The sequence below is a fragment of the Myxocyprinus asiaticus genome, chromosome 39 (assembly GCF_019703515.2).
Source record: "Myxocyprinus asiaticus isolate MX2 ecotype Aquarium Trade chromosome 39, UBuf_Myxa_2, whole genome shotgun sequence".
Classification (NCBI taxonomy): domain Eukaryota; kingdom Metazoa; phylum Chordata; class Actinopteri; order Cypriniformes; family Catostomidae; genus Myxocyprinus; species Myxocyprinus asiaticus.
Window position 1 is genome coordinate 6,572,731 of NC_059382.1, and position 12,643 is coordinate 6,585,373.

Genomic DNA, 12,643 nt, shown 5'->3' on the forward strand with positions numbered 1-12,643 from the left:
ACACAAGAAAAGTTTTCATGTGAGCCACTGTGAATGAGCTTCTCTCACGCACTCATGAATGTGCAGCAGATGTCAGAATTTCACTCAAAAAATACTTACATTTTTAGATGTTCCTCATCAAAACGTATTGCATGCCTTCAGAAGACTTGGAATATGACACATACAGTAAGTGGAATGGACTACTTTTATGATACTTATAGGTCCTTTTAAGCTTTAAAGTGAGGCACTTTCTATTGCCATTGTATTGAAAAGAAGGCAGGCAATATTAATGAAAACATCTTTTGTGTTGTGCAGAAGAGAGACAGTCATATATGGGTTTGGAACAACATGAGAATGAGGAAATGATGACAGAATTAGCATTTTTAGGTGAACTATTCTTAAGAAAAGTTGTTTCAGAGGCAGAGAAAGTTATTACATTTTGATAAAAGATTCTGGAAACTTTTTCTTTTGATTATTTATTTATTTATTTATTTATTTGCTTCAATGTTTGTTTGTTTTTTCTCTTTAGAATAATGTGCACTGACACCAGGGGCATTTCTTAAGAAAGCTAAAAGGGTACATTTTGATTTCACGTTATTTTTAACACAATGACTTTACGGCTGTTGGAGTAGATGGACAGAGTGACACAAAGCAAGTGAGAGAAAATTAGGTATATGACAGAATTGTGAGCAGCTGGGTACAGAGAACTCGCCTGGCACGGTTTTCTCGCTTGGCAACGGTTGCAGCTCCCACTCTACTAGGTTTCCATGGCCCATTAGCACAGCTACTCCTGGGACTCACTGTGCATTCTAGCACTCTCTTCAAATACATCAATACTAATGACTAAATCACCAGCTGAGAGGCCTCGTTTGCAGCCAGCATTATCTTTTCATGGCCTTTTAAGAGAGAACTGACTTATTCTAAAATACTTGAGTGTGTAGAGTATACTGTATGTGTGTTTTCATGGCTGTGTCACAAAATTAAGTCAGACGCCTACCTAGACAGCATTTCAGGGCCTTAAAGGGACAGTTCACCCAAAAATGCTTACTAGGTTTTGAGACAAAGCCCTTGTATGTGTTGTTCACTAAAAACACTACTGAGACAAAAGACGTTCTGTAAAAGTGTTATTTCTCAACATTCCAAAATCCTAGTGCTAAAATGTTTGATAAATATCATTCCTCTGCCATTAGAAGATCAAATCTGTGCCAACAGCACATTTAGATATAATCTCTTCACTGAATAGATGGATTATTGAAGTAGACTTGTTTATAAGTCTGGATCCAAAGTTACATGCCGGGCAAACATAAATGTACTGTACAACAATAATTCAGTCATTTCTATATGCAGTAAAATGAGCAAAAGCAATAAGCAGAGTTGGGAAGGAGAGAGAAGACGGGGGAAATTGCTCTGGGGTGTCAGGACACAATGTGGACATTGTTCTCTTAAGACTTGAGCTCAAAGAGTGTGAAATTTAACTCAAGGGGGCTATAGTGAAAAAGAAAACAAAAGAAGAAAAAAAAAGTGTCTGAATTTACTTCATGAGTAAAAGGGGTCTGTCCTGCTATATAGTTATATTAACACTCCAGTCAAAAATTTGTACCCACTTGACTGAATTTCTGTTTGCTTTTTATATTTATTTGAATTTTTGTTTTGCAAACAAATATGAATTGTGCCTATGAATGGATAACTGTCTTTTATGTAATGGATAAATTGGATTCCCTTACGACTCAGTACACTTGACATTGCGTAGTTACGCATATGGGGAGTGCCTTCATACACAACCTAGTTGTAACCTCTACAATAACGGCAATATTCTAATATTGGCTATGGTGTTTGAGCCCCACCTGTTTTGGTGCGAAACTGTCCGATATAAAAAGGTGCACAAACACCATCATATCTTGTCTAGAAGCCCTCTATCATCACCGTCGATATACACTAGTCTGCGGGCGGAATCTTCGCGCGAAAACTTTCCGCTCCCCTGCATTGTTCCGGTGAACATCACACCGCTTCGCCGATTGACGCTTCGCTGGTGAATGGGCCATAGCATCCTGATTCCCCGCAGCGCTTCGGCAGGGTTTGTGTATCCTTACAAAGCAATTGTATATTGTGTATTGTATACTGTGTGATATAAATATAAATATATATTAATTTATATATTTATATATCTAAAACAGTCACTTACGTGTTCGTGTCTTTTTAAAGATATCGTTCCGTAAATCCTTGCACGAGAGGCACATCCCGCCGTCATATCAGCATGAGAGCTGCGTTTACTGTCTGGGCCGCGCCCATGCAGAGATGACTCTCATGAAGACAGACTGCCCTCACTGCGAGGGTGTGAGTCTCAACACGCTTCGCTCGTGAATCACCCTTGTTCTGAGGGATGATTCAGACTCACAAGTCCTCCCATCCGCCTCTTCCTGAGGATTCCCACGAGGAGGCACTGCGGGGCCGTGAGGTCGAGCAGGATGACTTTGAGGTGGTCCTTGTGGCGGCACACGCCCCGCGAGCCCCTCAATCTCCGCGAAGCCCATGTTTTCTGATACACTATGTGTGAGACGAGCTCCGGCCTTCTGAAAGAGCGAGTGGCCTCGTCTTGTGCAGCGGTTCTGACGCTGGGGATAATAATGTCATTATGTATCTCGCTGCATCAGGCGAGTGGTCAGTGGATGATGCTGCTGCCCCTGCGAGGGCGAGGAACGTGCACGCGCCACTGACAGGGAGATGCTCCGCGTCCTTACAAGGGTGGTCGAAGAGCTTCACCCTGATTGGTTTCCCCCAGAGAAACCTGAACAGTCTCGCCTCGATGAATGGTTCCAGCAGTCCGGACGCCGTCAAATGGCAGCGTCCCACAAATTCTTCCCCGAAGTTCATAACGAACTAGCCAAGTCCTGGCACGCGACCACACGCTCACGCAGTGACGCCATCCTCTTTAATGTGGATCACGGGGAAGAAAACGGTTATTAAAGTGGCACACCTCTGCCCAGTGAGTAATAGAGCGTGGAAATTACGCCCCATACATCCTTCCAAACTGTGTCGACAAACGTCCGCATTGGCGGGAAAAGCTTACTCAGCAGCAGAACAAGCTGGTTCAGCACTCCACACAATGGCGGTGTGCCAGGAATTTCAAGCCAAGCTCCTCAGGCAAATGGACGAGCACGGCTTCGATCCAGAGATATTCAGAAAGCTCCACACTGCTACAGATTTAGCGCTGCATACCATGAATGTCACTGCGCAGGCCATCGGCAAGTCCATGGTCAACCTGGAAGTTCTGGGTCGACGTATATGGCTGACCCTCACAGAAATGAGTGATAAGGAAAAAGCCACTCTTTTGGATGCTCCAGTGTCTCCAGCCGGTTCTGTGAATAAGTTTGCTGAGCGTTATGTCACAATTCAGCAGCAGTCACAGGCTATGAGACACTTTATGCCCAAACGGAGTACATCACAGCCGGTTCGCCCTCGCTCTGTTTCGAGCCAGTGCCCGAATAAAAGCCCCATACCTGCTGCGTCACCGTCACCTGTGTATCAGCACATGCAAAAGCGCTCCTGACGGGCACAACCCTTTGAAGCGGAAAGTAGAGTCCGTGGTTACTCCAAAAAAGGCTCGATTGGAGACACAAAACACTGTTTCCCATCTCCCCACTGCTGTTTGTCGGGAAAGGAATATTGTTGTTCACAATATTGTTCAAAATGTTGTTTCTGTGTCTTGCACTCAAATAAATGCAATAAAAAATGCAATAAGTGCAAAAAAGAATACAGCATTCATTGCAAATGCATGAAATGCTCACACATTCACACATTCTCAATAGAAGAGCCCCTTTTTCCTCTTCAAAGCACACACATTATGCGCAACCGCTCTCCTATAGTGAGTGTCGCATCATATACAGTGAGCAAACCAAATTGCTCTCTGTCCCGTTATGTGGATGCATGGCGAGCCCTAACGGGTATTTCAGAAAGGGTGCAAAAGCGATCTAACATGGTTATACGATCAAATTTTGCACACCGGCCACCCCGTTTCAATGGTGTTCTGTCTTCTGACTGAGCAGCGTACGCATTTTGAACTACCTCGATGATTGGCTGTTACTGCCACAATCAGAGGCTCTGTTAGGCCAGCACAGAGACTTACTGCTTCAGCCATTCTACAGTGTCCGTCTCAGTTCAAACTGGGGAGAACACTTCCACTGAAACTGTTTCAGAAAGCAGTGGGATTTGTGGCGGCGGCATCCTGGACATGTGTGAGGAGGGCGTGGCACATCAACCACTTAGAGCTATTGGCTGTAATTCTAGCCTTAAAGGCTTTCAGAAATAGTGAGCTGTCATGTCCTGGTTTGCTCACACAGCATGACAGTTGTAGCATATATAAACAGCCAAGGTGGAATTCATTCACCGCCACTGTTGAGATACTGGGCGAATGGAGACTTCATCCTCAAATTGTACTGAGAATTTGGGGAATATTTGACAAAGCAGAAATCGATATATTTGCCTCAGTGGAGAATGCCCACTGTCCCCTCTGTTATTCGAAGTCCTAAGCCCCGCTGGGAATGGATACAATGGCACATAAATGGCCGGCGAAACACAAATATACGTTTCCCCCAGTATGCCTTATTCACTCTGTCATATGCAAAGTCCGAGAGGACAAGGAAACAGTTCTGTTAGTTGCGCCAAAATGGCCCAACCAGCCATGGTTTCCGGAAATGATAGAGATGCTGTACAGCTTGCTCACCATGGGAAATACCACTGAGGAGGGATCTCCCCTCAGGCGCGAGGCACAATCTGGCATCCCCAGCCCCAGCTGTGGAACTGCATGTGTGTCCCTGAACGCGTGGCCAGAACTGACGCGTTCAGTCATGAACACCATTTTACAAGCCGGAGCACTGTCCATGAGACGCCTCTACGCACTAAAATGGAAGGTGTTCACTGACTGGTGTCTCTTACATGGCAAGGACCCAGTAAACTGCCCCATACATGAAATTCTAATATTTCTTCAAGAGCGATTAGACGCAGGACTCACCCTGTCAACACTCAAAGTGTATGTGGCAACTATATCTGCGTATCACACACATGAAGCCGGCGCCTCTATTGGCAAGCATCATTTAATCATAAAGTTCATTAAAGGAGCAAAACGATTAAAACACTCATCGGCCGGCTACAGTCCCGACTTGGGACTTAACTTTAGTCCTAAAAGCTCTCGCAGGGCCCCCATTCGAGCCTTTGGACTCTGTTGAACTGCACATGCTCTCTGTTAAGACCGCACTACTGCTGGCTCTGGCCTCAGTAAAACGGGTCTGTGACCTGCATTCACTATCAGTCGACAATTCATGTCTGGAGTTTGGCCCTGGTCTTTCAAGAGCCACTGTCAAACCCAGGATAGGCGATGTACCCAAGGTACTAACCACGGCCGTCAAAGCGCAGGTGGTTCACCTTCAGGCTTTCTTCCCTCCTCCATTTAATTCGGATGAGGAACAATCATTGCATTGTTATGCCCTGTACGGGCACTACATGCATATGTTGAGCATACTTGCCAGTTCAGACTGTCTGATCAGCTCTTTATATGCTATGGAGGACGCACAAAAGGAATGTCCATCTCCATGCAAAGGCTCTCTCACTGGACTGTCGATGCAATTACCCCGGCTTATGAGTCGTAGGGTAAGACTTGCCCAATTGGTGTTCAAGCACACTCAACTAGAGGCATGGCCTCCTCATGGGAATGGTGTGTCCTTACAAGACATATGTTTTGCAGCAGGATGGTCCTCTCAAAACACATTCGCAGGGTTTTACAACCTAGACGTAACGTCTAGTTTTCTAGTGCGGCGTGATGGGATTCTGTTCCTCATATGCATAACTATGCAATGTCAAGTGTACTGAGTCGTTAGGGAATGTCTCGGTTACGTACGTAACCTCGGTTCCCTGAGACGAAGGGAACGAGACATTGCGAACGCTAGCCGCACTACAAGATTCAGAGTTCTTGAGGCACGAGCGATGCGCTCCTTGTTCTCAATCAGAAATTCTAAGGAAATGGTGTTTGTGCACCTGTTTTTATAGCAGACAGTTTCGCGCCAAAACAGGCGGGGCTCAAACACCATAGCCAATATTAGAATATTGGCATTATTGTAGAGATGTTTCAACTAGGTCGTGTATGAAGGCACTTCCCATATGCGTAACTACGCAATGTCTCGTTCCCTTCGTCTCAGGGAACCGAGGTTACGTACGTAACCGAGACATTTTCATTTGTTATTTCTTAGTTTTGATGGATTAGCTATTATTGTAAAATATGGAGAAAAAAAAAATAATATATATTATAATATATATATATTAATTCCATCAAATTGAATTGAGTATGTTTAATAATAATTTTTTTTTTTTATTAATTTAATTTTATCAGAGATTTCATAAATTGATTTTGTTATGAATTAAAACATTAATTCAAATCTTTAATTAAAATATTTTATTTCAATGAAATGAAATTTAATTTAATTATAATATCTATATTTTACACTCAATTATTATTATTATTATTTTTAAGATTTACGCATTTCAATTATATAACAAATCAAATTTAATGGACTAACCATTACTAAAAAAATACAAAAAAAAAAAAATAAAATGTTATTAATTTAATTTATTGGAATTTTGAAAGGAAAAGCTATATATTTTCAGATAATTTTAGTAAAAATCTGAGATTGTGTAAACTAAAAAAACAAAAGATATTAATAGTTTTTTGAGGAAGTCCAGTCTGCAGTTCTTGTAGTTCCACCAGAGTTACGGAGGGATATTCAAAATCAAAGATCCACTCAGGTAAAACAACGTGTCAACCTGTCAAACCACTAAAGGTATCGAAACTAACAGCTGTGAAGAAGTGGTCCAAAAGACAGACACAAATTTCCATCTATGAAGGGCATTTGCAACTTCAAATTAAAGAAAATTGCTGGTGGACATTTACAGTATCAGCTTATCAAACGCAGTATGACAGATGAGAGTACAAGGTGTTCTTACCGTGGACTGTGAGGGTGGCGCTGGCCTCTGTCTTCCCCATCATGTTTTCGGCCTGACAGGTGTAAGTACCAGCGTCTCCTGATGTCAGTCTCTTCAGTTTGAGAGTGTGATCCTCCCAGATCTCATGCCTGACAACACAAAACATACACAAACAGAGGTTCCTCAAGAGTTTCACTTACTCCTGACAGGCAACATTGTGATTGCAGTATGTTATTCTGCCCCATAGATATGGCTGGATTCCCTCTTTCAAAGAAAGTCTAGGAACTTTTTTCACCCAATTTATTGTACGCCAGGTAAAAATGTCTCATCACTCAGAAAAGTAACAAGCCACGACTTGATGAATAATAATGCTTATCTTAGCAAGCGCACTAATTACAATCCCCATCCTTACCCTACAATAATTTCTGCATTCCTAAAGCTGCTATAAAATCACATTAAGACATTATTTTGTAGGTTTATGAAACATTTTTTCTTCAGGTTGAACCTGTTCAGGTTTCATTATGTGCACAAAAACAAGTGGTGTACGTACCGCCCCTTGGGCAGTTCTCCATCCTCTTTCCTCCAGCGAATGGTGGGCACGGGGTCTCCATGAGCCTCACACCTGAACTCAACACTCTGATCCACCAGCACAGACTGACTGCTCGGCTTCCGCAAGAAACTGGGCCTCTCTTCACATGCACACAAATACAAAAACACAAAGATTATTAGTAGAGCAATATGCTTAAATGGATAGTTCATTTACTCACCCTCATGCCATCCCAGATGCATATGATTTTCTTTCTTCTGCTGAACACAAATGAATACCTTTTAGAAGAATAAATCAGCTCTGTAGGTCCTCACAATGCAAGTGAATGGTGGCCAAAAGTTCCAAAATGCACATAAAGGGAGCATAAAAGTAATCCATATGACTCCAGTGGTTAAATCCATGTCTTCAGAAGTGATATGATAGGTGTGGGCGAGAAACAGATAAATATGAGTCCTTTTTTACTATAAATTCTTCTCCCTGGCCAGTAGGTGGTGATATGCACAAAGAATGCAAATCGCCAAAAAGAAAAGAAGAAGAATGTGAAAGTGAAAGTGAAGATTTTAAGTAAAAAAGGATTTGAACATGAATCTGTTTCTCACCCACACTTATCATATCGCTTCTGAAGACATTGATTTAACCACTGGAGTCTTATGGATTACTTTACTGCAGCTTTTATGTGCTTTTTTTGCTTCAAAGTTTTGGTCACCATTCACTTGCATTTTATGGACCTTCAGAGCTGAAATATTATTCTAAAAATCTTAATTTGGGTTCAGCAGAAGAAAGAAATTCATACACATCTGGGATGGCATGAGGGTGAGTAAAATGTTGAGAGAGTTTTCCTTTTTTGGGGTGAACTATCCCTTTAATGTAGTACAAAGATGTGACATCTTAAGGACGATCTTAAGAAAAAGCCGCTAATGGTGTGAAATGCAATGACCAAAGAGACAAACAATTAAACAATAGTGCATTTTGGATGAATCCACGCATTTTAGGTGAAACTCGTTTGCAAAATACATTTCTCTGAACAATAGGCCAGTAACAGGCCTTTGTTGACTTTTACAGCCACTTTTTGTAATGTCTATTAAATGATTTACTTGGCTGCCATAATAATGTTTGAAATATCTTTCTTTGGGGGATTTTCATAAGTAAATATTCATACATGCAATAATTCACCATTAATTTAATTAATTATTCAGTGTGTCTTGCAATTTATTGTAACAATTTTGATCGATTGACAGCCTTAGTTATTAGGAAATACATGAAATGAAATAGACATTTTCAGGTCATTGCTCTTCTCTAATCTGACTGGCTACTTAGGCACTTACTGAACGCAACATCCTGTATTTGTCTTACAGTAAATGGAACATCTCACCATATTTACCTTTATTTATTCTTTCTCCTCTCACTTTCTCTTTCTCTCTTTCATAACAGCTACATGAGGGACATTTAGTGGATTTCCTCTAACAAACAATCCGACTTTCATTCTTCCCTCAGCTAGGCCTCTGACATTATTGTTTTAGCCTAACAGTGCATGCATCTAATTCTAAAGCCTCCTCTTAGATCTGTTTATTAAGATTATATAACATTGATATTATCTTACTCATTGATGTGAGGATACAGTATTAAGGCCCCTTTTCTTTCCTGTGTTGATGTACTTTATAATGAAACAGGAAGTTGGGCGGGGACATAGAAGGGCTCGTCTCTTATTTTAAACAGTTGATACCCTTTAGCTTATGCCATAACTTTGAATCATGATTTGCTACTTACTACTGTTGACTTTCACTGCCTGATTTTGAGTCTAAAACAGTCAAAACATTGAATAATGATATTGATGCGTATATGTTTTATATACAATATACAGCCAGTTGTAAAAAAACATTCTGTATATTATAGGCTGTATATGATATACAGTGGCATGCAAAAGTTTGGGCACCCCTGATCAAAATTTCTGTTGCTGTGAATAGCTAAGCAAGCAAAAGATGGCCTGATTTCCAAAAGGCTTAAAGTTAAAGATGACACATTTCTTTAATATTTTAAACAATTTTACTTTTTTATATTCATCTTTTACAGTTTCAAAATAACAAAAAAGGAAAAGGGCCCGAAGCAAAAGTTTGTGCACCCTGCATGGTCAGTACTTAGTAACACCCCCTGGCAAGTATCACAGCTTGTAAAAGCTTTCTGTAGTCAGCTAAGTGTCTTTCAAGTTTTGTTTGGGGGATTTTCGCCCATTCTTCCTTGCAAAAGGCTTCTAGTTTTGTGAGATTCTTGGGCCGTCTTGCATGCACTGCTCTTTTGAGGTCTATCCACAGATTTTCGATGATGTTTAGGTCGGGGGACTGTGAGGGCCATGGCAAAACCTTCAGCTTGCGCCTCTTGAGATAGTCCATTGTGGATTTTGGGTGTGTTTAGGATCATTATCCTGTTGTAGAAGCAATCCCCTTTTCATCTTCAGCTTTTTTTACAGATGGTGTGATGTTTGCTTCCAGATTTTGCTGGTATTTAATTTAATCCATTCTTTCCTCTACCAGTGAGATGTTCCCATGTGCCACTGGCATCAACACAAGCCCAAAGCATGATCGATCCACCCCCGTACTTAACAGTTGGAGAGGTGTTCTTTTCATAAAATTCTGCACCCTTTTTTCTCCAAACATACCGTTGCTCATTGTGGCCAAAAAGTTATATTTTAACTTCATCAGTCCGCAGGACTTGTTTCCAAAATGCATCAGGCTTGTTTAGATGTTCATTTGCAAACGCCTGACGCTGAAATTTGTGGTGAGGATGCAGGAACGTTTTTCTTCTCATGACTCTTCCATGAAGGTCATATTTGTGCAGGTGTCGCTGCACAGTAGAACAGTGCACCACTACTCCAGAGTCTGCTAAATCTTCCTTAAGGTCTTTTGCAGTCAAACAGGGGTTTTGATTTGCCTTTCTAGCAATCCTACGAGGAGTTCTCTCTGAAAGTTTTCTTGGTCTTCCAGCCCTCAACTTGACCTCCACCGTCCCTGTTAACTGCCATTTCTTAATTACATTAACTGAAAACGCTTTGCTATCTTCTTACATCCTTCTCCTGCTTTGTGGGCATCAATTATTTTAATTTTCAGAGTGCTAGGCAGCTGCTTAGAGGAGCCCATGGCTGCTGATTTTTGGGACAAGATTTGAGGAGTCAGAGTATGAATAAAGCTTTGAAATTTGCATCACCTGGCCTTTCCAAACGATGATTGTGAACAAGCCATAGCCCTAACAAGCTAATTAAGGTCTGAGACCCTGGTAAAAGTTACCTGAGAGCTCAAATCTCTTGGGGTGCCCAAACATTTGCATGGTGCTCCTTTCCTTTTTCTCACTCTGAAATTGTACAAAATTAAAATAATACACTAATATTGCTTAAAATGTTGAAAATAATGTTTCATCTTTAACTTTATGCCTTTTGGAGATCAGTTCATCTTCTAGAAATTTTGACCAGGGGTGCCCAAACTTTTGCATGCCACTGTATACTGTATAAAATCCCCAATTACAAAGACTGAGGAGGAACTGTCACAGCCTTTTTCACACTTGGAACAAAATTCTGATGTTGCAGGGTGCAAACTGATATGGTAAGATTGAGGATCACAAATGAATGTATATTTCTGTGCGAGTATATGTGTGTTTTTATGAAGTATGTATGAAGTGTGAGGTGTGAGCTGGTATTTGTTTAATGAGCAAACACAATAAGGTTTATGGGTACATGTGTCCTAACAGGGTCAATGACACGCTCGAGTCGTCCAACAGCTATGCACACAAACTTGAAACATCTGGATTCTCTCCTGCGCTGCCCATAAACAAACAATTCATACGATGTGTTTGTGTGTGTTTAAGTGAATCCATCTGCATGCATTTACAAATGCACAAAGGGTTTGTGTGGGAATCTGATCAAATACAGTTGAAGTCAGAAGTTTACATACACCTTAGCCAAATAAATTTAAACTTAGTTTTTCACAATTCCTGACATTTAATCGTAGAAAACATTCCCTGTCTTATTTCAGTTAGGATCACTACTTTATTTTAAGAATGTGAAATGTTAGAATAATCGTAGAGAGAATGATTTACTTCAGCTTTTATTTCTTTCATCACATTACCAGTGGGTCAGAAGTTTACATACACTTTGTTAGTATTTGGTAACATTGCCTTAAAATTGTTTAACTTGGGTCAAACATTTTGGGTGGCCGTCCACAAGCTTCTCACAATAAGTTGCTGGAATTTTGGCCCATTCCTCCAGACAGAACTGGTGTAACTGAGTCAGGTTTGTAGGACTCCTTGCTCGCACACGCTTTTTCAGTTCTGCCCACACATTTTCTATCAGATTGAGGTCAGGGCTTTGTGATGGCCACTAGGGCTGCAACTAATGATTATTTTGATAATCAATGAATCTAACGATTATTAGAACGATTATTCGACTATTCGGCGATTATTGCAACGTTTAATCATTAGTTCTTAACCGATTATTCAGCTTGTGCCTGACTTAAAAGGTTGTAATAAAATATCTTTGTCCCCATAAGCACTTGCAAACTGCAGTCTGGCTTTTTTGTGGTGGTTTTGGAGCAGTGGCTTCTTCCTTGCTGAGCAGCCTTTCAGGTTATGTCGATTTAGGACTCCTGTTACTGTGGATATAGATACTTGTCTACCTGTTTCCTCCAGCATCTTCACAAGGTCCTTTGCTGTTGTTCTGGGATTGATTTGCACTTTTCTCACCAAACTACGTTCATCTCTAGGAGACAGAATGTGTCTCCTTCCTGAGCGGTATGATGGCTGCGTGGTCCCATGGTGTTTATACTTGCATACATGTTTGTACTCAAGGGTGAACCAGACTTGTGAAGGTCCACAAATGTTTTTTTCTGACGTCTTGGCTGATTTCTTTTGATTTTCCCATGATGTCAAGCAAAGAGGCACCGAGTTTGAAGGTAGGTCTTAAGATACATCCACAGGTACACCTCCAATTGACTCCAATTAGCCTATCAGAAGCTAATTGGCTAATTGCCTAAAGGCTTTACATCATTTTCTGGAATTTTCCAAGCTGCTTAAAGGCACAGTTAACTTAGTGTATGTAAACTTCTGACCCACTGGAATTGTGATGAAGTCAATTAAAAGTGTAACAATCTGTCTGTAAACAAATGT

General features: G+C 41.0%; 1 protein-coding gene across 2 annotated transcripts in view; it reads right to left on the reverse strand.

Annotated features, from left to right (window-relative positions):
- Window positions 1-12,643, reverse strand: part of LOC127429840 (roundabout homolog 1-like) — a 353,547-nt gene that overhangs the window by 68,580 nt on the left and 272,324 nt on the right. For both annotated transcript variants that reach the window (XM_051679115.1, XM_051679116.1), the window contains 2 exons: window positions 7,499-7,637; window positions 6,970-7,097 (listed from right to left, as the gene is read on the reverse strand). In XM_051679115.1, coding sequence (XP_051535075.1) covers window positions 6,970-7,097; window positions 7,499-7,637 — 267 coding nt within the window. The remainder of the gene's footprint in view (window positions 1-6,969; window positions 7,098-7,498; window positions 7,638-12,643) is intronic.